Source organism: Coenobita brevimanus, chromosome 21 (assembly GCF_032717465.1).
Source record: "Coenobita brevimanus isolate Jiangsu-jjx chromosome 21, ASM3271746v2, whole genome shotgun sequence".
In the NCBI taxonomy this organism is placed as follows: Eukaryota; Metazoa; Arthropoda; class Malacostraca; order Decapoda; family Coenobitidae; genus Coenobita; species Coenobita brevimanus.
Genome location: NC_136974.1, coordinates 5,070,288 through 5,097,239, shown reverse-complemented (window position 1 = coordinate 5,097,239; position 26,952 = coordinate 5,070,288). Strand labels below are relative to the sequence as shown.

At 41.8% G+C, this 26,952-nt stretch overlaps 1 protein-coding gene across 1 annotated transcript in view; it reads right to left on the bottom strand.

Moving 5' to 3' along the window:
• The window catches only part of LOC145392088 (mitogen-activated protein kinase kinase kinase 11-like), a 393,639-nt gene that overhangs the window by 116,928 nt on the left and 249,759 nt on the right, over nt 1-26,952 (bottom strand). The window contains exon 4 of the mRNA XM_080266543.1: nt 9,101-9,281. Coding sequence (XP_080122669.1) covers nt 9,101-9,281 — 181 coding nt within the window. The remainder of the gene's footprint in view (nt 1-9,100; nt 9,282-26,952) is intronic.

Below are 26,952 nucleotides of genomic sequence, written 5' to 3'. Positions count from 1 at the left end.
ACTTGTTACTTCCCTCCATCTGGACATCTTATCCTTTATTACTGTCCTCATTTGTCTGTCCCTCAAGAAGTCTCTCATCCACTCCAGGACATTTCCCTTCAGTCCTCCTATGTGTTCCAATATCCACATTAGCCATTTGCAGGGTGCCCTGTCATAGGCTTTCTCCAAATCTAGATACACACAACCCACCCAGCTGTCTCTCTCCTGTAGCACGTCAATCGCTCTTGAGTAAAACGCTCAACAAGTTAGAAACACATGACCTTCCACTTCTGAATCCAAACTGGCTCTCAGCCAATATGTTCGTCTCCTCCACAAATTTTATCCATCTTTCAGGATTCTCTCACACAATTTTGCAACTATGCTGGTCAGGGACACTGGTCTATAATTCAGGGTTTTTTCCTTGTTTCTTCCCTTATAAACTGGTACCACACTGGCCCTCTTCCATTCCAGAGGCACTTTCCCTTCTTCCAGAGAACACACAATTAAATCGTGAATCTTATCTGCCAGTTGTTCTCTGCATTCTTTCAGTACCCAGGCAGAGATTTCATCTGGTCCTGGGGCTTTCCTTACATCTTGAGTTTCCAGTAATTTATACACTTCCTGCACTTCCACTTTTATGTCTTTTATCACTACATTTCTAGTCACACCCTCCCCCTCCTCAAAATCCCTATCTTTAGTGAAAACCGATTGAAAACATTTGTTCATTATTTCAGCTTGCATTCCTGCATCTTTGTAGACCTCTCCTTCTACTTTCAGTTGGGTAATTCCTTCCTTTTGTTTCAATTTGCCATTAACAAAACTATAAAACAACTTGGGTTCTTCCTTACATTTGTCAATTATATCTTTTTCAAACTTCCTTTCTTCCTCTCTGCATATTCTTGTAAGTAATCCCTCTAATATCCGAACGCCCAATATCCGAACATCCCCACTAACCAGACATAATCATCCTGGGATCCAATATTCCCAAAATGGGCCAAAAACCGCAAAAAATTAGGAAAAAATCTGACTTTTTCCCCTCCCGTAATTTGAAATTGCCGCCTGGCGCCAAACAGTTGTTGCACCATGGTCCCTTCACCCCTTCCTTCCTTCCCCCCTCCCCTGTCAGGGTTGCCATTTGGTATTTTTCATTATCCAGTGTGGGCCAATTTGGTAATGAAAAATTCGTTTGGAAATGAATCAGAATATTGCATTACCAAATGGATTTTTCACATGTATGAGGATACACAGAATGGAGATGGTGGATTGTTTGCTCTCTCTGATTAATCTGCTACCCTACATAGCGTAAAAATAATCAACATGGTGTTAATTATATGGGAGTGATTACATGTATTTCCACTTGTATAAATAATTAGTGAAGAATAAAAGCTAGCTTTATGAATTTGGTAATGAAAAGTTAAATCTGGTAATGAAAGGTGAGGAAATTGGTAATGTGGCCGTTGCGATCTGGCAACTCTGTTATCCCGCCATCATCAACAGTCACAGCTTAACTCCGATGGAGAGCAGATGCTCATAGTAGTGCAAGCCACAGGTGCTTGTTTTTTGTGAATAAACAGTGAATAAACTGCAATACCTCGCCACTAGAACACACAGGAATTTACAGTGTTGTGCAGTGTTAAGAAATTAGAATTTAGAGTGCAGAGGATTAACTGTGGACTGCAAAACTGACGGTTCAAACCAGTCCAGGAGCCAGGACTTGTAAGCACCCAGAATGTTTAATATTGTATAAACTCACCTCTAAAACCTCATTTTATGGTTCTTTTGCATTTATTTCAGTCTTTTATGTCCCTTATTGGTGTGATTTGGGTCTTAAATAGGTGCTATGCATGTCCAGAGGGAGTTGTATAGGTGTTTCTCTGAGTTAGGGTCCATAAGTACAAGTCCATAAGCTGGGGCCCAATATCCGGACAGGACCACTATCCGGATCTGCCTATGGCCCTATTACGTCGGATATTGGAGGGATTACTGTATTCATTTCTAGTTCTTTTATATTCCTCTTTTGATTTATTATTGTGGGGTTGGTGGAGGATTAGTGCCCCTCCCTGTAAAACAATTAACTCTAAGCCCTTGGTCACGCCGTTTGGGATACATGGCGTCTGGCAATGAATAAATGATATATTATTACCTCTCTCCATTTGTTCCATGCCATGTCCCTTTCTTTTTTTTGCAATCATGCACCTTCTGTTAAACCAATCCTTCTTCTTATTTTCTTTCCCACTTACTCTTGGAACATGTTTTCCACTCCCAAATTATAGAGGTGTGTGCGTGCGTGCATGCGTGTCTTACTTTACCTAATTGTTCTTACCTAATTGTATCTTTACAGGAATGAGTCAAGCTCATACTGTTCCATTTATTAAATCATTTTTGTTATACATATCCTTAAATTTATGAAACTTTTGGCACAAACTATTTCATTCAGTAGTGCATTCCACTGATCAATTGCCCTATTTGGGAAAGTGAATTTCCTGTTTTTATCGTCTCTCTTTTTAAGTAGTTTTTTGCAGTGTCCTTTTGCTGATGCTTTCCCATAGGTTATATATTCACTTATGTCTACTTTCTCTTTCCCTGAGATGCATTTATATAGCATAACCATGTCTCCTCTTTTCTTTCTCTCCTGTAATGTTGGTAGATTCAGTTTTTCTTGTCTTTCTTCATAGCTTAGATCCCTTAAACTTGTTACCCATCTTGTAGCCGCCCTTTGTACTTTTTCAATCTTATCTATGTGTTTTTTAAGATGAGGATTCCAGACTACTGATGCATACTCCAGGGTTGGTCTGATGAATGATATTATCTCTCTCAGCATGTCTTCATTTATATATGTGAATCCTATTCTCATTTTAGCAAGCAGTGTGTACATGTTACGTACCTTCTTACTGATGTGGACAGCCGGAGATACTGTAGTATGTTATTAATAATCACTCCTACATCCTTTTCCTTTTCTGATGTGTGTAGGGTTGAACTTCCTAACTTATAATCCCAATTGTTTTTTTTCCCCACTTTTACCAAACTTAATTACATGACACTTGTCCACATTAATTCCATTTGCCATTTATTGCTCCATTCATGATGTTTATTTAATTCTTCTTGTAGCTCACTGTAAGAATCTGTGTTAGTAATTTTCCTTTGTATTTTTGCATCATCAACAAACATATTTAGATAGCTTCTGTTTCCAATGTTACTGTCTATGTCATTTATATATACTAAAAACATAATTGGTGACAGTACTGAGCCCTGTGGAACTCCGCTAGTCACTTCCCTCCATGATGAGTAATTTCTCCTTAGTACTGTTCTCATTTCCCTTTTTCTGATAAAATCCTGCATCCAACAATACAGGTTGCCTTGGATACCTCCTTGATGGTACAGTTTCCATAGAAGTCTTTGATGCGATACTCTGTCAAATGCTTTCTTGAAATCTAAATAGATACTGTCCACCCATCCAACTCTTTTCTATAATGTTTCTGTAACTCTATCATGGTAGTATAATTGATTTGTAACACATGATTTTCCCTTGCTAAAACCAACTTGCCCCTCTATTATCATACTGTGTTTCTTCAAGATGGTTTACCCAAACTTTTCTTATCAGCTTTTCTAGTATCTTACCACACTGGTCAGTGATACTAGTCAGCAGTTGAGTGGATTCTGTCTATTCCCTTTCTTGAATACGGGAACAATGTTTGCTTTCTTCCAAATATCAGGTTGTTTACCTTGACCTAAGGATTCCTTGCATATTAAAAATAATGGTCTGCTTAACTTTTCTGCACATTCATGTAGCACCCAACCTGAAATTTCATCAGGACCATTTGCTTTTTCTTTGTCTAATTAACTCTTCCTGTTCTTCTTTTTCTGATATATGCATACAGTAAACCCTCTCTAATTTGAACCTGAATAATTCAGAAATTGGTTAATTTGGATCTTTTTTGACCACCAGACAAATAATTTTAATTTGGATATACTGTAATTCGAATTAATCGACAAGTCTGAAAAGGGTTCCAGTGATAAGTGGACGTGAACAGTTCTTGTAGTGATAAGTGTAGCAATAAATGTAATTTTTAAGAACTGTACAGTACCTTCGGTTCAGTTAAGTGTACTGTACTCTACTACTGTGCTGCATGACTTCATTATGAAAATCTGACACTATTTTATTTATTGTATTGTGCACTCTTGGAGTATAAAGTAATAATATACTGTACTGTTCAATATTCTTGTGTAAAAGCCATGTCTTAGCAGGCTGTCAATACTGTCAATATAATTTTCTTGCCTGGTAAATATAAGATCTAGTACTGATGGATCATCACGTCCTCTTTTTCTGGTGTTTTCCTTTACGTGCTGTACAAGATCCTGCACAAGATCCAAGGGCCTTTGATCCCAACAGCTTTCATGGCTTCTTGCACCTAGAGTATTCCATGCATATGTGCTGAAATCTCCAGTTTATACAATGCTTTCAGATTTCTCTTCCAGTCTATGTAGTAATGTTCCTAAACTCTGAATTGTAATTTCTGCCAGGTCTTCATAGTCGCCTCTTTCCCAAGTGTTTGTTTTGGGTCACGTATAAATTTGCCACAGTTATTTTCCCTCAGATGTGTTAATCTCTAATGCAATAATTTCTACTTGTGAGGGTATACCTAGTTCTATATCTTTGTACTGCAGATTTTTCATGGTTAAGATTATAAGTCCTCCTCCTTTTCTTAAATTTCTGTTTTTTCTCCATATATTGTATTCCTCTAAGTTTAGGGTATCATTTGATATCTTTGGGGTTAATTTTGTTTCATTTAGACAAATAATATGTGGTTCCTTTTCTTTGGTATAGTCTTTCACCTCTAACCCAGTGGGCACAGCTCGTGAATTTCACAACTTTTAGTTACGGAAATTTGGTGAAATCTCATGAACACCAGTATTCACCAGATTTCTACATCTTTTCCACGTGGAAACTTAGTTGAGAAGATCCCGTGTATAATTGGATGAAGAATTCATGTAAATTCGCTCAGAACAGTATGAGATTAATAGACACCATTCCATCTTAATCTGAGTACATCAACTTAATCATCTTGTTTACAGACTTGCAATAGCCTGAGTCTACTACCTTCTTTTTATTCCCTGTTAGTTATGTAACACTTTCATACCTGAAATCCAATTACTGTACTTTGTAAAAAAAAAAAAAATTACTCTTCTCTTTCTCTGATCTTTCCCTGTTCTTTGTTTTTGCTTCCTCCCTCTTCTCCTTTAGTATTCCCAATTCATCTTTAGTTAGGCATTATTTTACCCATACTTTTTTACATTCCTCTTTTTCCATGAGTTTGTTTGCATTTTTTTTAGTATTTCCTCCATAGTGTTCACACTCTGGAGGGTTACTTTCCAAGGCCTTGACTTATTTCTCTCCTATTTCCCTAGCCTTCTGTGTTTCTCTATATCTTTATCACAGATTTCCTCTGATACTTCCTTCAATATGTTCAATATATTTGCCATCTCCTTTTTGTCTCTCAAAAATTTGTTTCTTACTTCATCTACACCAGTGATTACTATAGATTTGCTGATAAAGTATCTGCTCAATCTTTGATCAGTTTTGGGTTGTTTCTAATGATTTCTTTCACTTCCTTTCTAATGTTTTTTTCTTCGACTTTTGTTTCTAAGTCTTTCCTTACTTTCACCATTTCAACATGCGTAGTTTCTATTTCATCTTTGCAACTCCCTGTACTGTTGTTTGCAGATGATACTGTGTTATTAAGTTAAGACGAAGGGGAGCTGCAAGGCTTGGTGGATGAGTCTGGGAGAGTGTGTAAGAAACGCAATCTAAAGGTGAATTTAGGGAAAAGTAAAGTCATGGTCTTCGAGAGAAATGAAGTCAGCGAATGTACTGTAAGGTTGGATGAGGAGGAAATGGAAAATATGAGTGCGTTTAAGTACTTGGGTAGTGTGATGTGTAAGGATGGAAGTTTAGAGGGTGAAGTGCTTGAAAGGGTACATCAAGGAAGAAAGGTTGCTGATTCCTTGAAAGCAGTGATAAGAAACAGGGAAGTAAGCATGGAAGTGAAAAAGTTACTGCATGACAGTATTGTGATACCGACTCTAGCGTATGGAAGTGAAGCTCAGACATTGCTGGAGGGACAGAAGTTTAGAGTGACAGCAGTGGAAATGAGCTATCTGAGAAGAGCATATGGAATCACATGGAGAGACTGACTGACAAATGAGGAAGTGAAAGAGCGTTGTGGTGTGGATGTGGATGTGACAGGAAGTATTATTAGAAACACACTGAGGTGGTTTGGCTATGTGAAGAGGATGGCGAGTGAGAGACTGACAAGAAGAGTGTGAGTGAGGTGGAGGGGGGGAGGGAGAGCCCAAGGATGAGATAGATGGATGGAGTGGAGAGGTTTATGAGAGAGGGGGTGTGTGAGCTGGGAGCAGGGGAGTGAAATGGCAGGGGACTGGGTGACATGGAGGCGATTTGTTTGTGGCCACCCCTTATGGGATTAAGGCATCTGGCAATAGATTGATAGAACTTCTCATCACTTCATTCACCTGGGTTATCTTCTCTTCAGTATCACTGCTTTGGTCTATCAGACTGCTTGCATGCATAATTGTCTCTGTATCATTTCTGAACTCCTCCATTATACTCTCATGGTTGACAACTGTACTAGCCATTTCACTGGTCTTCCTTCAAAGTGAAACTACCTCAACTGTCAGCTCATCTGTTGTTGTGTCTTTTTTGTTTAATTCCTTTACTGATTTTTCATTTTCTTCCTTCTGCATGCATAAATGCTTCTTAATTTCATCTATTTCATTTTGAAAAGCTTTCTCCAGTATATTCACTTTCTCTACTAATTTATTATATGTTTCCATTTCAACCAGTTCTGGGTAGAAATGATCACCCTGTTTTCTACCTTTACCCCTTACCTCCTTCCATATTCACTTAACTAAAGATGGTGCTCATCTTGTGGTAATTTTCACTGAGAAAGATAATTTCTACTTACAAGTCTGCATTTCCCTGCTACCTGCCTGGTGACAGATATCGTCTAGATGATGATGTGTTGTATCAATGGATTCTTTCACTAATTGGATTAATTCTATTACTGTACACTCAACCCCCTGCTATCGTGCCTAATTGGTCACAGGAAACGCGCGTGATAGCTGAATACGCGATAGCTGAACTGACTAATCAATGGGAAAATTTCCAATTGGTTTTTCGGTGGCCCATTTTTCTAACTTTTAACCACTTTATGCCTACGATTTCCTGCCAATCTCTCCTCTAACATGAAATAAAGTATTATTATATTAATAATAACAGTATAATGAATAAATAAACAACATAAAAGGCCATCAAACTTTTATAAGGATTACGGCTTGGGTGGTTTGATGGGTTCTGAGGCTTGGGAGTGGCTTAGTTGCCGCCAGATCTCTTTGGCTGTCTCCATTTCTTTAGTGTCCACAGCTAAAGGGGGTATCACATGGTACCTTATATCAGGAATGGCTGAGGGACATTTAAGTGGAACAAAACTTGGACGCTATCACACACGTTCCTCACACTGTCGTCAGAGCCCCATCTCAGTTGTAAACACGTGATTACTATATCGACATCACAGTTTTTTCGGCATAAGAAATATTAACTCTTTATAAGGGTTTCAAAATGATTGATATTTATTCTAAAATACAATATTAATAAGTATTCAGTGTTAGGCTAAATTTCAATGCTGTAGTACGATATATTCTTTAGAGCCGAATGGGTTTTGGTCACTGTTTTGCCCATCGTGTCCTCGGCAGGAATCCGTTCAGATGCATTCCAAATGCCTGTGCTATAATCGGGAATTTTACCACGTTACTGTTCCGATTAACCATCGTATCCTCTGCAAACCTCACATGAAGTGCCATGTGAATAAGTTTCGCTTAGCCTGTCTTCAAACTCGACGCGTGATAGTGGTCTTGGGGTGCGTGATAGCATGTGTGGTTGTGCATTTGATGTGTGTGTGATAGCAGATAAACGTGATAGCCGAACGCGTGATAGCAGGGGGTTGAGTGTATTTGGACAACACTTTTGCTTATACCTGCTCTATGATATTAGTACATCATTTAGTTTAATCTAGTACAGAGTTTTACTCATATAAAGGTACTGTTTAGGCGTGGCCAGTTTTTGCCAAGGGTGGCCAGTGTAGAGCGAGGTGACGGACGTGCTGTCTCTCTGGTGTGTGTGTGTGTGTGTGTGTGTGTGTGTGTGTGTGTGTGTGTGTGTGTGTGTGTGTGTGTGTGTGTGTGTCCATAACTTAACCCGCCCCATCCTGACATTTTCTGGGCAGTGGTACGCCCCAGTCCCGACATTTTTGGACCCTTTTTTTTTTTGGCTCAAACATCCGCTTTTGGTGAGAAACATCGAAAATTCATAGAGAAATCACTCACCTGAGGTTTAAAATACTCGATCCAGGTAGGAGTACCTCCTTACCTTACAGGGTTTTCTATCAGGCTGGCTGCAAAGAAAATGAGTTCTATGGAAGGATAACTATTCTACACCACTCATAAACGGTATTTATTTATTTATTTGGTACGAATTTATATGTAGTGCGAGAGTATATTGGTTTTCAGACGGTAATACAGACATTATAAGCATTGTTTCACTCACTAACTCATCACCATTCCTGACCTTTTTTTGCCACATTACCTGATCATCATTTCTGACTGTTTCTTCCTCTAATGTTTGTCCTCCACATTGTCATCGATTGGGGAATCACTCTGGCCCTGAATTTCGTACCGCGGCATGACATGGCTTTACTGGCCAGGTCACTGATAACAGGTGAATTGCTGAGAAAAGGTCATGCAGGGGGGTGGGGGGGGGTCATGCTGGGTAAGGCATTGTCCCTGCCTGGCATCTTCTAGAGGAAGGTGTCCCATGTATACGTGCCAAAAATCACTCGTGAAAATTGAAAATTGTGCAAATTAGGGACCTTGCAATGTCCTTGCAATGTTGCCGCGTTAATTTACGTCTCCGGGATATGAGTGCACATCATGTGAGGACGTGAATTCACGTCTCTGGGACGGGGCGGGTTAAACACCAGTAATATACATACATATATCACCTTTACCATTCCCCATTCCCACTACAACACAGTGGTTTTGCATTTACCTCCACACATCGGAAGCCTTGGAGTATGTAGATGTCTTGATAACTTCGGGTGCCATCCACGCGTAGGTTCCCGCAGCTGACATCCTTGTGGTTTTGGACACCTCCCTGGCCAGGCCGAAGTCAGTGATCTTCAGTGTCTTAAACTGCAGGTCGTTGTTCTCAATGCTCTCACTCAGCAGCACTGCAAGGGAGAGAGACTTTTTTTAAACCTGACCCTCACAACATAAAGATAATCTTATCTTGTACTGCATTATACTCAAGCAACTCAAATAGTTTCACAACCCATTTCAACACAGTAAAATCCTTATACACTGTACATCATGTGGACACAGGTAAAATAATACTGTAAGCCGTTAATCCGATGCTGCAATTGCCGACATACATCACCTGACAGCAAAGAATCTGACTAAAGGAAAGCAATACCCATTTCATATTGCATTAACAAACAGTGCACATGGAAACAGACTTTTATAAACTGCCTGCCACTCCCCACAACACCCCTGCCACCCACATACCATCAACGACACCTGCCAAAACGAAGGCCATTGCCTACTCCACCAGTCACAGAGAAGAAGCTGACCGGTGTTGCATACTGGGATTTAACACTAGTCAACTAGTCACTGACTTTCTGTGTCAGACTAGTAAAATTTTATAGTTACTAGTCTGGATGGACCAGTAAAAACTTTTTGACAAACTTGTCTGGGTTTTTCTTGCTGCCACTAGTATTTTCTAGAATGTTCCATAAGGTGCATGTTTGTTCTGACCAACATCTTCCCAGAAAAATCTGAATGCCCTGGAATATTCTGGAACATACTTGTTCTGATCTACATCTTTCCAGAAAGTTTAAATGTCTTGGAACATTCTGGATGCATGATTGCCAGAACTTTCCAGAACAATTCTATTCCAGACTATTCCAATGCTGGGTATAAATATCAGTGCTGCAAAGACCAGCTTCACCCACTGTTCGGAACAGCTCATGCAATACACATCTTGGAATGAGGGATTACACATTCAACCTGTGGATTATTGCAAAGATAACTTCAGCAAGTGAAGATTGCTCTGGATACTGTGGACATACTGCTCGGGGATTGTAACACCAGGATTATTCCAGCCAGCAAAGATTACTGATGCTACAGGCATACTGCTTGTGAACTTTCATTGTTGTGTACTACTACATTGGGATTAGTGGCTTCAGTACGTGAAAATACCTGAAATGTGTCACAAACACAACCAAAACGGAAACAAACCCCTTTGGTTCAATGTACATCCAAGAAGGCCAGGAGCATCTTGCTCAAATGCCAACAGAGTTATGTCCAGTCAGCTGCCAATGTTTTTTAAAGTACTCTCTAAAGATGACTTGGAGTCAAATGATGAAGAAGGCATCCAGCATGAGGAATATGCCACTGAAGCTGTGGCTCCTGAAGACCATGCAGCTGAGCCATTACCACCTGTACTGAACTATGTACTGGTGCAGCAGGCCGGAGACTCTGATTAAGACTGTGAGTGAGATTACAACAATGATGTGGAGAACAGTGGAGATGTTTCTGATAAGACTGCTAATTACTGAGATGTATCACGTGTGTAAAAGTGAAAATTTGTCTGTTCAGATAAAATGTAACCCAAAACTGAGCTTTGCTATAAGAATAATAATTCAACACTGCAATACATTGTAACACGTTTATTATAAGTTCACAATTATTGGTACATTTACTAAAATTGGTGACAGTTTTATAGTAAGTTCACAATTACTGGTACATTTACTAAAACTGACTGCACTACTGCAGTAAAATTTGGCCCAGACTAGTAAATTTATGGGGTTACTTGTCTGCTTGGACCAGTTCATTCATTCATTCATTCATTGCCAGACGCCATGTGTCCCAAACGGGGTGGCCAAGGGCTTAGAGTTAATTGTTTTACAGGGAGGGGCACTAATCCTCCACCAACCCCGCTTGACACGTTGACTTTGTTAAATCTCAGTCGGTTAGTGTGCATTAAGTTCATCACAGGATTTGTGGCCTTTGTTGCCATATCAGAGCTTTTGCAGGGACTTTATGTTGCATGCTTCTGTGCTCTGTGCATGCCTGTAGCTCCTACTGTGGAAAATAATATACTGACATAACTATGCATGCTATGAGGGTGCTAAGGCTGCAGTGCTTGCAAATAATGAACTTCGTGAATTTTTCAGTCTGAATGCTGGATTGAAACAGGGATGTATCATGTCTCCATGGTTATTCAATCTGTATATGGATGGTGTTATAAATGAGATACAAGATAGGGCAATGGATGCTGGAGTAGCCCTAATGAGAGTGCAGTGTTTCAGTGTTGCCAACCATGGGGAATTATCCCCAGATTTAGGGAATTCGAGGTACAAATGGGGAAATCGGCTTTCAATTTGGGAATTTTTTACCAATGGCAGGTTACGTAACCCATAAACTGAGCTGTCGAAACTGAAATACCTTTTATATATAAATATCCTAATTTCAGGGTGACTTTATATTTTCTAATATGAAACAATAGTGCATCTGTTTTTCTTCATCAATAAAGTCAATATTTCGTGTGCATTCGAATGAACGAAAATGGGTGACAACAGCAGCAGCAGCAGCAGCAGCAGAGATCAGCTGAGTAATATTAATGATAACGATGCCTTCCACAAACCGTACCCATTATTATTTTTCCTGTCCAGAAGTAACTGTACAGAAAAAGAAATTAGACATACCCTAAGTTAACTCGAGTAATTTGAGTGATGTTAGTCTGTGTAATGTTTTTCTTCCTAATCAAGGATACTGCATAATCTACATCTGTTTCGTATATTGCATATTCCAAGGCTAACAAAGAAGCAATATGGGTGATATTGTTTCTTCCATTCGTAAGTGAAGTGTAACACTACCCAAGAGTATACTGTTGATACTGTATGCTTAATGTTCGTCATAACTCAAAAAGTAGAATACTTCTATAGCCATTGTTTTTATTTCCCTAAAAATAATAGGATACACAATTAGAAAAACCTGTATTATAATCAATCAATTGTGAATAACAATTTCTTCTTAATATGTTTACAATATTCTGTCTATTAGACTGAACCTGTACAATAACAATTAGAGATTATAATATTTTACTACTGAATGGGGAATTTTAGCCTGGTGCTGTGGGGAATTTAGGTTGTCACTGGTTGGCAACACTGGCGTTTGGAAACTTCCTGTACTGTTGTTTGCAGATAGTTCGTTTCGTTGAAAGATTCCCTGCACATATAGTGCAGGCCGGGCCTTACATTAGCCCGGTCAGTGGTGTATGGGCTGGTTAAAAAACAGTAAGTGGGGAGAACAGGACCTAGGGATTGCCTAGCACACACGTCCTGTCTCCTGGCGGGCTTTGTGGTGTGTGTGTTTGCAGATAACACTGTATTTGTTTAACATGTGAAGACGAAGGGGACCTGCAAGACTTTGTGAATGGGTTTGGTAGAGTGTGCGTAAAAAACGGAATCTAAAGGTGACTATATGAAAGAGTAAAGTTATGGTCCTCGAGAGAAATGAAATAACTGAATGTACAGTGAGGTTGGATGATGAGGAAATGGAAAATGTGAGTGCATTTAAGTACTTGGGTAGTGTGATGAGTAAGGATGGAAGTTTGGAGGGTGAAGTGCTTGAAAGGGTACAACAAGGAAGTAAAGCTGCTGGTTCTTAGAAAGCAGTGATAAGAAATAGCTAAATGAGCAAAAAAAAAAAAAAAAAAAAAAAAAAAGTCGCTGCATAATAGTATTGTGATGTCAGCTCTAACGTACGAAAGTGATGCTTGGACCTTGTTGGAAGGACATAAGTCAAGAGTGAGAGCAGTGGAAATGAGTTATTTGAGAGAAGCATGTGCAGTTACATGGAGAGACAGACTGACAAATGCGGAAGTGAAATTGAGTTGTGGTGTGGATGATAGAAAGCAATAGGAGAAATATACTGAGGTGGTTTGGCCATGCGGAAAGGATGGAGAACGAGAGACTACCGAGGGGAGTGTACGTGAGTGAGGTGGAGGGGGGTAGAGGGAGGGGGAGGCCGAGGATGGGATGAAGGGATGATATGGAGAGGTATATGAGTGAGGGGTGTGTGAGCTGGGGGGATGGCTGGGAAATGACGGGGAACTGGGCGACATAGAGGCGATTTGTTTATGGCCACCCCTTATGGGATTAAGGCGTCAGGCAACAGATAGAACTATGCATGCAACTGGCGCCAGCCAGTCTCCGTAAGTAATTTATGAAGCTATTTGCCTGCTTTTGGCTCTGTTCATCTACATCTATATATCTCACTCTCATGGTTAATATACAACAAAATATTTATAGTGCCTAATGCTCCTACTGTGAAAAATAATATAATGCTTACATAAATATGCATGCAAACGGCGCCAGACTACTTATTGTGTTAAATAACTTACGTAGTTAGTCGCAAGCCTTGGTGGATGAGTTTGGGAGAGTGTGTAAGAAATGGAATCTAAAGGTGAATGTAGGAAAGAGTAAAGTGATGGTCTTTGAGAGGGGTGAAGTCAGTGAATGTACAGCGAGGTTGGATGGTGAGGAATTGGAAAATGTGAGTACGTTTAAGTACTTGGGTAGTGTGATGAGTAAGGATGGAGGTTTGGAGGGTGAAGTGCTTGAAAGGGTACAGCAGGGAAGAAAGGTTGCTGGTTCTTTGAAAGCAGTGATAAGAAACAGGGAAGTGAGCATGGAAGTGAAAAAGTTACTACATGACAGTATTGTGATACCAACTCTAACGTACGGAAGTGAAGCTTTGACGTTGTTGGAAGAACACAAGTCAAGAGTGAGAGCAGTGGAAATGAGTTATTTAAGAGGAGCCTGTGGAGTCACATGGAGAGACAGGCTGACGAATGAGGATATAAAGGAGCGTTGTGGTGTGGATGTGGATGTGATAGGAAGTGTTATGAGGAACACACTGAGGTGTTTTGGCCATGTGGAGAGAATGGAGGGTGAAAGACTGACCAAGAGAGTGTATGTGAGTGAGGTGGAGGGGGGAAGAGGGAGAGGGAGGCCGAGGATGAGATGGAGGGATGGGGTGGAGAGGTATATGAGAGAGGGGGATGTAAGTTGGGAGCAGGGCAGTGAAATGGCGGGGGACAGGGCAACTTGGAGGCGATTTGTTTGTGGCCACCCCAAACGGGATTGAGGCGTCTGGTAATAGATAGATAGATAGTTGGTCGCCCGCATTCAGTTATACTCACATCCATTTACGCATCTCTCACTCACTTTTAATGAATAACAAAGTATTCTTCGTGCCTGTAGTTCCTTTTAAGGAAAAAGAATTCAGTGCTTAAGTAAACAGCCTATGCAAGCAGTCAGCTCCAACCCGTCTCCTTTGTTTCGTAACCTGCCCGGTATGTAGCTAGATGCCTGGTTTTGGCTCTGTTCATTGCCTTCTACACCTCACTCTCACTTTTAATAAATACTGTAATAATATTCTTAGTGCCTGTAACTGAACAATCATTCAGTGTGATACAAGTCTATGGTGGAATATGTACCGTACAGTATAAAGAATACATAATAATTAAAATCACATTAACATATGAGTGGCTATGTAAGAATTATATACAATAATGATTACGGGTATATAGATGTAGCCACTGGAAAAATGGTACTTAGAGGGCTCCGCCATTATATATATATGGGCCCTGCGTACTGAAAGGGAGACCTGTATAGGGTTTAATGGGGGTTGTTGTTACCCCCCGTAAAGGAGTTGGGGGGTAGTGGGCATTATCCACCAAAACATTATCTGACAAGGCCATGACTGAATTATGATGGATAAATCGAGGATTACTGTACTCCTCTTCAAATCCAATGGAAGAATCCTCCTGAAGATCTATTATACAGTACCGTACCTCCATACATCATACTAATGAACTCAACAAATCTTCTACCCTACCCATTCCACTGCGTATTCGTTCACAAATCACATGCATCAGCGTGATGACATTCATCAAAAAAGAATATTACAAAAACAAACAATCACCAACAATAAACGCTGTGTACGTAAGGCCTTCAATGTTACCCCACACTTCCCTGTAACATACTGTACATGATGCAGACCCTGCTCAACCAAGTACTACATACCAAAAGAAAACTCAAAAACATAGTAGGGAGGTAAGCATAATTAGAGTACCAGTAGCTATTGTGACAATAAATAAATTAATGTATATATATAATAATATGTTAATTTATAAAAATTCAACTGGTGTAGCAGCTTCACAGATCCATTTTCACTCTACAGGTATTCCGGAGACACACGTCAAAACCAATCCTGCAAAGCCCAACATACAGCTAGTGTTCTGTGCAGCTGAAATGACAAGAACAATGACCCACAACTAAGAAAAAAAAAAAAAAAAAATGACCGAAAGCAGTCCTACCAAACGCAACTTCACACTAACTTCAACAAAGTGACCCTTGTAATACCTCAAAGCCGCCAAATACTATACACTCAAATGAACATGCTACATTATATACTCAGTTATACAAAAATACCAAAAGTGATATACAATTCATTAACATCATAAGGTAAAGATATCAACAAACACAACTCTGCAGCCCTACTCCATGGCATGCAACTCTATGAATCCTACAGGCTCAAAGCAAACGCAAATATCACAGGTAGCCCGAAAAAGATATTCATCACAAAATAGTTTGCCCTAAAGCCGTCTTCTGTGATGAGTTGCTACCCATCGTTAGGCAACGTTTTCACCTCCTCCTCGATAAAAGAATGAGCACTGTCACTCCTTAAACACACTTTAGAACGAAGAAAAAACATACTGTACATATTTTATTCTCATCTGGCGTAAAACTGCCGTATCTCCACATTTACTGCTCAGTTGTAACAACACATCAACAAAATATGATCCTGGTCACGAAGATGTGCTATGGAAAGTGTGCAATGCCTAAGTATTGTATTTTCTGCCTTAAGCTATGCGAAACAGGCTGTAAAAGAACGAAAACTCCAAACCGTACTATTAGAATACTTATCACAATGGCTTCGGAATTCACAAGGAACAAAATCTCTAGTACTGTACCGGTATGTAAATATAAACATAACCAGAGGTGACTGTCACGTGGTGTTCGATTTGGGCACTGAATGCTAACAATTCATGAATAAGCACTAACTGGAAGTATGTCCATAGGACATGAATGCCCCGCCGTGGGCAGCTTTTACAGTGGTCATGTTCAAGTAAATGAGTTACCGTAAACGCAATATTAAGAAAAGTGAGGTCAAGGTCATACGGAAATCAAAGTCATCAAAGTTTGGCATGGATGAAATGCTCTTTCCCAAATGTATCTGTGTATGAAGTTTAATGAAGGTACCTTTAACAAATGAGCTAAATGCAAAACGGGACGGAAGGACGGACATGACCAACACTATATGTCCCGGCCATATACACGGCGGGGCTTAAAAAATTATAGGCTAACCCTGACCCAATGGACAACTGAACGTCGTACCTTGACAAATGTTGTCATAATTATTTAAAATGACCAACTACGGTACCGGGTAAGTCATTACTATACTCTACATTAATCTGGACCATATTTTCCTTCTGCTGTCTATTTCACGTGGATGAGTGGCAGAAAAAGAAAATACTACGTTCTATATTCTCCCCATACCACTTCCTCGTGATCAGCAAACATATTATAATGTTAATCTGTTGTTGCAGCTTACCATTCAACATGAAAAGAGGACAAATTTACGCCAAGTTTGGGTAAAAGATGTATTGTCAGACCCATATGCACTGTAAGGGACAATCGTGTGCCTATTCCACTACGTCTACTTCACAATTATATCTCTGTCCCTTTTTTTCCTGGCGCAACCTATCAGAGAAAATCATCTGTGGGTAGAAAAACATGTCAAACCTCTCTCAGCTTAGACATATTAGCTAGTAGAGGTGAGTGAGATGTAGAAGAGGCGAAACAGCTCTGATGCATGATATCAAACAGAATGATCTATGGAGTTCTCATCTATCAGCCAGTAGAGGTTAGTGAGAAGTAAAGGTAGCCACTGGCCCTTCATCACCAACTGTACTGGTAAGTGGTAAGGATGCACACCCAGAAGATTTTTAATAATTTTACGGGAAGTTACTGGACTACTACTGAAGGCAAACAGTTAAGTCCATCAATACGGTGGCATTATATGAGTTTAGTTTTGCTACTTAGGGAGATTTTATGCTACTTAGGAAAGCCCTCTCTTATTAACAAGAGTACATGAAAGATATATCCAGGAGCCTAAGCTATAATCTAACCACTCAACTTCGACATCTCACTCCGAAGCTGAGTAAAACAGACTGAGAGAAATAAGAACAAACTGAAATATGCGCGCGCGCACACACACACACACACACACACACACACACACACACACACACACACACACACACACAAAGACGTCACTGGATTCATGGGTTTAAGATCGTTCCTTATTAGACAGTCTCACGCTGAGCAATAAAGTCAAGCAGGCACGATTGTTTGTAATAGTAAAATCTACAAACCTGATCCACGAATCTGCTGCAGTCCTACTAATACTGAGCCATAATCTTATACTGCCACTGTAACTTTTTGATACAGTATGATAAAAATAGGTACACAAATTCCTCTCCCAACCCACTTCCCCCTTCACGTTCTCTACGACTCTGCCCAACTTGACGGCAACAACAGAAGTGGGTGCCGTTGTTTGTAGTTGAAAAAGAATATATAGATAGATAGATAGATAGATATAGATACAGATCTGGGCCAAAATATCTCATACCGACCCTGTAAATTTGTAATAAAAAAATAAAAACGCGCACCAAACCCTCACCCCGCCTACCCTCCCAAACCTGTCCCCTACGACCCCGCTGCAGTTGCCAGTATGAGAAGTCAGCTTTAAGACACCGAACCTGCATGATTGTACACACAGGCGCCAACAGGACACTGCCAAGAAGTCACATGGCACAGGGCAACAATGAGGTCACAATACAGAAAAGGCACAGGGGATCAATGTTACAATAGAAGGAGGGCACATCACACACCGTAAGTAAAGTCAGGTACACGAGGCTCTACTATTCCACAACAATTTTGGTCTGTCCGTCACTTTCCTCCCTCACGCATCATTTAAAAGGGCATCGTTCATGGGTAGGGTAACATACCAAACACCTCTCAGCTAAGGAATATTAACCAGCACAGAAAACAACAGGAGGAGAAAATTTATACTGGGCGAAGCTTTGTCCCCGACTGAAACGTACGTACTGTCACAATCAGAAGTTCGCATACACACTTCCCTGCAGACTGTGACAATGGAAAGTGTGTGTGTGTGTGTGTGTGTGTGTGTGTGTGTGTGTGTGTGTGTGTGTGTGTGTGTGTGTGTGTGTGTGTGTGTGTGTGTGTGTGTGTGTGTGTGTGTGTGTGTGTGTGTGTGTGTGTGTGTGTGTGTGTGTGTGTGTGTGTGTGTGTGTGTGTGTGTGTGTGTGTGTGTGTGTGTGTGTGTGTGTGTGTGTGTGTGTGTGTGTGTGTGTGTGTGTGTGTGTGTGTGTGTGTGTGTGTGTGTGTGTGTGTGTGTGTGTGTGTGTGTGTGTGTGTGTGTGTGTGTGTGTGTGTGTGTGTGTGTGTGTGTGTGTGTGTGTGTGTGTGTGTGTGTGTGTGTGTGTGTGTGTGTGTGTGTGTGTGTGTGTGTGTGTGTGTGTGTGTGTGTGTGTGTGTGTGTGTGTGTGTGTGTGTGTGTGTGTGTGTGTGTGTGTGTGTGTGTGTGTGTGTGTGTGTGTGTGTGTGTGTGTGTGTGTGTGTGTGTGTGTGTGTGTGTGTGTGTGTGTGTGTGTGTGTGTGTGTGTGTGTGTGTGTGTGTGTGTGTGTGTGTGTGTGTGTGTGTGTGTGTGTGTGTGTGTGTGTGTGTGTGTGTGTGTGTGTGTGTGTGTGTGTTTTGCGTCGATGATACAAGTCCACGGGCGATGAATCTAAACATCCATCAAGTCATCCAAACCTTCCAGAATAAATCACACAGTTCTAACATCCATTTCCCGTTGGTCCATTTATCAGTGCATCCACTCATCCGTTTCCCTCCAAGACGATGGTTTAGTGAAATACGGTCGCTTGCCGCCACAGAGTTTCGGGGTGGGGAAGGCATGGACGCAGAAGGTACGGTACATCAAGGCGGTCCATAGAGAGGGGGGACGCGTAGACAGGGAGCAGCAGAGTGAGGCAGAGAGGCAGAGAATGAGGAGGAGGGCAGGCAGACAGGGGGTAGACACAGAGGCAGTCAGAAAGAAGGGGGAAAGTCAAACAAAGAAGTAAGCAAACAGGATGCCAAGCAGATAAACAGAGGAAAACACGGGGGGGGGGGGGGACAGCGGAAGACAGAGGAAAGTCAGTGAGGAAGACAGGGAGGGGGAACACAGGGAGAAAGACAAGGGGGCAGACAGAAGGAGGGGGGGTACAAAATGGGACGCGGGTAAAATGGAGAGGAGAGAAGGAGGGAGGGGGCAGGAGAGAGAGAGAGAGAGAGAGAGAGAGAAACAATGAATGAGTCTTAAACACGCAACGCATAACCTAAACACAACCCTGAAAAATACTCTCCAACACATACAGAAAAAAAAACACACACAGGCAGATCGCAATTCCATGTGACAGAACAGGCAGACAGAACAGACAGACAGACAGAACAGGCAGACAGACCACAGAACCACATACTACTTAAAGGACGAAAACAGGACGACAAGCCGGGTAAAAGAAGTGTGCAAGACAGACGAAAGATGGGGAAATAGGCAACACAAAGATGGGGAAACAGGCAACACACGACAGATGGGGAAATAGGCAATACAGACGAAAGAAGGGAAATAAACACAGACGAAAGAAGGGGAAATAGGTAACAGTCGACAGAAGGTGAAAATGGCAACAAACAGAAGAAAGGTGAATTGAGCAAGACAAAAATGAAGGTGAAATAAGCAACAGACAGAAGGTGAAATAGGTAACAGACAGGTGAAACAGGTAAGACTGAAGGTGAAATAGGTCTGACAGTCGAACAGGTGACAAAGGTGAAACAGGTAACATTCGGAAGGTGATATACGTAACAGACGGGTGAAACAGGTAAACAAAAGAGAAACTAAACACGTAACAAGAACAGGCAAAGTGAAACAAGCACCAGACCGGAGCAAGAAGATGAAATACAACAGACAGGAGAGGGTGAGACAGGAAACAGACAAAAGAAAGTGGGGAAGGAGCTCTGAATGAAAAGGATATCGACGCCGGACCGGGACAGGAAAGAGTTAGAGGATTGGAAGTTTGTTTACACTGCCTTTACTTGTACACACACACACACACACACACACACACACACACGTATCTTCACACCAGTCACGAATGAGGCAGTCCCAGGCATTCAGTATGGACGGTAAGTATATATTAGTGCGAAAGTGGTGACATGCAAAAGGGTGGGATACGTAGGAAGACTGCGGGGCCTCAGGGACGAACTGTCTACTGAATACCCTGTGCTGGAAACATGAAAATACAAATGACAATGGCCTTCCCAAGAGATCCAGCCAGACTGACAAAAATAAAAAAATAAAAGGGTTCAGAATATATCATGACTCTCTCTCTCTCTCTCTCTCTCTCTCACACACACACACACACACACACACACACACACACACACACACAGAGGCAAGGCAACAAACAAAGGTGAGTGGTGTCCTGGGTACACAGTGTTTATATGGCCCTGGTTGAGACAGCACGGCAGATGGGTTTCTCTTTCTCACTCGCGCGCGCGCACGCACACACACACACACACACACACACACACACACACACACACACACACACACACACACACACACACACGTACGGTATTCATACATATATACAAGCAAGTCTGCAACTTATATACCGTATATATGTATATATAGATAGATAGATATATCAGTCACTGCAAGTCCACTGCTAAACAAAGGCCTCTCCCAACCTTCTCCACGAATTTCTTGACTGATTCAATCTCAGCCACGTTTTACCTGCAAACTTCTCTATCACATCTCTCCATCTCCTGCCTGGCCCTTTTCTGTCATGCATACAATCTCTTGGAGTCCAGTCAGCCTCTTGCTCCATCAGTTATCCCTTATTTTTGCTATACGATCTGCCAACCTCCATTTCTGTTCTTTTATAACTTCTATAATGTCTTTGCCTTTTGTCTGCTCTCTCACCCAAGTACATCCTTTCCTGTCCCGTCTAAGATATTCCCAACACTGACCTTTCCATTGCCCTTTGAGAACGGATTAGCTGATTTTCCATCGCTTTTGTCAGTTTGTAGAACTCACAACCGTACGTTCTACCGGGATTATACATTCGTTATATAGCCACCTTGCTACTTTTCGTTTCATACACACTGGCAATCTACATTCCGAACACTTACCTTTCCACTGCTCTTTGAGAACGGATTTGTTGATTTTCCATCGATTTCGTCAGTCTCCAGGTCTCCCAACGGTGCGTCATAGTTGGGATTACATATTTGTTATAAACAGTATATACTTTTCGTTTCATACATACTGGCATGCTACTTTTCATAAAGTGACTATGTCTACCGAAAGCTTTCCATCTAAATTCTGCGCATATATATATATATATATATATATATATATATATATATATATATATATATATATATATATATATATGAGGCGTTGTTTCGAGAACACCATGGTCACATTAACAGCTGTCATACAAACAGAACATTAATGAAGTCCAGCAAACACCATGCTATGTACAGACTGTAAGCGATATTTTAAAGGAATGTATATTCGTTAGAGTTCGCCAGTTTGATAACTATATTTTTACATGACATGGCAACGCAATAAAAGACGTGCTAATTGGGGGTTGGCATACAGCACAAGGTCGTCCCCCTAATTTCATGTAGCTACCGGTTCTGTATACCCGGTATATGACACAGAATAACACAATCTCTCTTGGGTGAGAAATTATACTCTACTATAATTTCCTTCCGTCTTCCCTCTTTACCTCTTCCTCGCTCCTTCAATATGTCCCCTCCTCCTCCACCCTAAGTACGTTCGTTCCTTTACCCATTTTACTTCCCCATGTTCTCCTTTTCTTCTCATTCCTTCCCCATTTACGTGTTCTCTTCTCTCTTCTCGTATCCCTTCACTGCCTCCCTCTTCTTTATTTCCTATTGTTATTCCTATATTAAGTCTCCCCCTTCACTTTTTACGTATTCTCGTCCCCCCCCTTCTCTCTCTCTCTCTCTCTCTCTCTCTCTCTCTCTTTCTCTCTTATTCCCCCCTTCCTTCAGATCAATAGGACAGGCGCCAGTCCCAGTTCTCTTTATACCCCCACCTGTCATCACCTCTTCCTTCCTTCATTCATTCCTTCATTTCCTTCACTCTCTTGCTTCACTTTCTTCATGCATGACCTGCTGTATTTTTCCATCTTTTTTTCTCTTCTCTTATTTTCCTACCTTTTTTTTTATGTGAGGAAGAAGGAACCAAAGGCCACGAGCCCACAATAACAGTTCCCTCCAAGAGAAAAACGAAATACAAGAGAGAGCTAAATTCAAGATCCGTTCATTTCGAGATGCCTGGACACACTGCGTTTGAAAGACTGGAGATCATAGGAAGCAAGAAATACTGACAGAGGGAGACAGTTCGAGTTGACCTGTTGCATAAATGAAGGGCTGGGAGTAACGGTTAACTCTTGCATTAGAGAGTTGGACAGAAAAGGGATGAGAGTTTGCTGCTAGACGGGTGCTACGCGCCCGTCGTAGAGGTGGAGGAATACATGCAGACAGTTCAGAGGAGCAGTGACCACTGAAGTAGCGACAGAAAAGAGATTAAGATGCAACAGTGCGGCGAAGAGACAGAGGTCGAAGGGAGTAAGTAAGAGGAGGAGAGTTAATGAGACGAAAAGCCTTTGACTCCACCCTATTGAGAAGAGCTGTATGTGGGGAACCTCCCCACACGTGAGAGTTGTACTCCACACAGGGGCGGATAAAACCCCTGTATACAGTAGAGTCAACAACTGTGTCTCCTCTGTTTTTCCTATCCTTTCCTCAAATTTTCGTTACTTAGTGTATTTCGTTTAATCTCTCTCTCTCTCTCTCTCTCTCTCTCTCTCTCTCTTTCTTTTATCATGATTTCCCTTCTGTCATTCCCACACTCACTGCTTCTTTCTCTTATTTCCTTTCCCCTTCTGACCTTTCTTTCATCTTCCTTTCTCAGTCAATTTTCTTTCCTCGTTCTTACATCTTTTTTCTCACCATTCCTTGCTTTTTTTTCATTCACTCACTTCCTTCTAAGCTTATATTCTTTTTCCTCTTGATCTGCCTTTCATTTTCTTACTTCACTCATCTCTCTCTCTCTCTCTCTCTCTCTCTCTCTCTCTCTCTCTCTCTCCCCTTACCAAATCAAACAGAACCAACCTCACTTGCATTCCCTCCACATCTAACTTAGCCTCACCAACCCCTCTTCCATTCCCTCCTAACGTAACCATCCACCTTCCGTCCCCACTTTATTTGACTTCACAATTCTCCCTCCTTTTCCTCCTTAACTAACCAAACGATCCTCCTTCCCTCTCCTTTCAACTAAACCTAACTATCTGCTTTCCTTTCTCTAACCTAGCCTAACCTAACCTACCCTAACCACTTACCCTCCCATTCCTGCCCTTACCTAACCCTCTGCCCTCCCTCCTAACCTAACCTAACCTATCCATTCTCCCTCCCTCCTAACCTAACCTAACTTACCCATCCTGCTAACCTATTAACTATCCTCTCCCCGTTTCCCCCACCCACCCACCCCACCATTACCTAAATCACCTGCTCCAGAAACAACCAATTATGGGCCAAACTACAACGACGCCATAAACACCATCAACTACAAGAATATCGGCACTCTGGACGCCTATCCCACCCGATTATGCAAATTGGTATTATGTAAATCGGCACTTAATGGTTGAATAGGTTGCTGGGGGTATGGCCTAGGTGGGTCCAGCCTAGGAGCAGGTGAACCCTATATTTAATTAACTGATACAGGCGAAGCAGGTTTGTGCACTATATATATGGGTCCGCATTTTATGCGTTATTAAGTGTATCTTAACCCTCCCATGGTCGGGAAATCTCTAGTGTTTTATCTCAGCTAAAGCCAGGCGATTTTATTAAGCTGAGTGAATCACAGAAGTAGGAGTAGTATGGTTACATAAATGATCTACATAATTTAATCAGTCAATCCTTGCGCAAGATTATTTTGTAGATTTTTTGCATTAAGAGTACGGTAGTTACAGTCAACATCATCACCATCATCATCATCATCATCATCACTGTCGTGGTCAGCCTTTATCCATTGGAACACAAGGCTATCTCAACTTTCTCTATTCTGACCGAGTAGTTGTTAGTCTGTTCCTTCCCAACCCAACCTACCGCTTCCTTTCACGCCATTTTTGGGTTTATACTCCAGTTACCTACCACACTTCACGTGTGTATTTGTTACTGTATCAGTTCTACCAAAGATGTGACCTGTCCACGGGCATTCCAGCTTCTAGCATCCTCAACCTAATGTCTACACACACACACACACACACACTTACCGTACATTAATACAGTATTAGAGAGAGAGAGAGAGAGCATGGCGGCTCAGTGGTAGTGTGCCTAACTCGAGACCGAAGAGTAATGAGTTCTCGCCATGCCCGGGTCAGCTGCCTTGCTGGGAGAGGTACAGCTCTTCTGTCACCTAGCCGGTTGTAGCAGCCGTGGCTCAGTGGGTTAAGGCGCTCTGAACGTAGGGTCAGAGGTTGGAGTCCACCCAAGGGTCATTGGCAGACATCAAGAAGGGCATCCGGTAATAAAACCAAAGTCCTCTACCCAGGGGCACCGCCTTAGCCCTCATCGAAGAAAGTGGACAGTGTAAAAAAAAAAAAAAAAAAAAAAAAAAAAAAGGATATCGGTAACGCCAAACAGTCAAATTCAGCTAAAGAATCCTCTCTGACTGAAGGGAGTTAAACTGTGTATATTTATCGTGTAACTTTGCCTGTCCTCTAAAATACTCAGGAAGATCTTTTTTCCCTGTACATGAAACCCAACATTATCCTGCACAATCCTTTATAACCTGGGGGGATGGGGGGTTGCATAAGTATATTTAATTTTTCCCTAAACGCACAGACTCTAATTACTTATAAGTGGATGGCGCATTAATTACACAAACCTGTCAATTAGAATAAGGATACGGGTAATTGCAGCCTGGCGTTCGTTTAAATTAACTACATATTTAGCTCATTTATCTAATCGAGCACTGCAGTGAGCCCCGGGTACAGCCTCCATGAACAGGGCAATAGATGATTAAGTGTGCTTGTAATTAGGAGCGGTGTATTTGGTATGTGGTGTTATATTAAGGACTAGTTGGCTGGGTGGCAGGGTATTGGGTAATTACCAGGCCATTACTGCACCTTGTTTACTGCACCACTGGGGGACAAGGAACGGGGGAGTGGGGGGGGGGGAGAGGACTGAGGAAGGGTATAGGACTGAAGGGGAAGAGAGAAGGGAATGGGAATGAGGTAGGAGGAAAGGAGGGCAGAAAAGAGAAAGAAGGGGAGGCGGAAGGGAAAGGAACAGGAAGAAAGGGGAAAAACGGATGGTATACTGTGAAGAGGAAAGGCAACAGGAGAGGGGGAGGGAGAGAGAGGGGAGGGAAAGAAGAGAGGTAAGAAGAATGGGGTTTGGAAGAAGGGAAAGGGGATGGTAGGAGAGAATGAGGGGACGGAAGTAGTTAAATAAAGAGATGCGATGCTGAGAAGGTCCCATAGGTATACAGTAGAATGTGCCGGTACATAAAACACACACACACACACACACACACACACACACAAAGTAAAGAATGGTGTGGTTAGTATACATGCAGTGACACAACCACGACTGATGCATAAAGAGTAGAACCCTCCCTTAACACCACAATCACCGCCACACCACACTGCCACATCTCCATACCACACCACACAACACCATAATCTCACCATACACTATGCCACAAAGCAACACCACACCACCATACCACACTCAGATCACTCGCCGCTCCATTCAGTCACTTAAAGACAACACACAGCTGCATGCACGGCCTCCCGACATCCACCCTTCTGAATCCTATCTCCCTCGTGAGGACAGGGTCCACCTGGCCAGGCTGAGATGTGGGCACCATCCAGCCTTTTTAAGCTACCAAAAGAGGCTGGATGACTCCGTCAATGATGCCTGTCCAGGATGCAACACAGCACCCCATACTATTAAGCACATTAAGGAAGACTGCATTGCACATCATCACCTACGCCAACACAACATACACTCTTTGAGAGCTCTGTGGGAAAGCCCGGTCTCGGCCATGGCCTTCCTAAGGGACTCGGGGCTGTTCGGCCAGACTGCCTAGGGAACAACTATACTCCTACTACTACCACACTACAATCCATACCACTACAATCCATACCACTACAATCCCACACATTAATAACACAGCACAACACCAAACAACGCCACACCACCCCAAAGTCACGCCACAATACCGTCTCACCTCATCACTCCACAGCCAAACATCATATCACCTCAGTACCCACCATCACATCCCATCACACCACTTCACAACATTCATCAACACTCCACACCAGATCTCCCCTCACCACCATCACATTTCACATCAAACTACGGTAGGCTACCATCACACTTCACCATACCACAATACACCAAAACACACCACACCACACCATCACCATAACTCCACACCATGTTTTATCACCTCACCATCAGAGGTTACACTACGTTATAAAGGGTCCTTACATCTCATCACACACTCGCAACAAAGAATAAATTAAAATAGCAAACCACCAA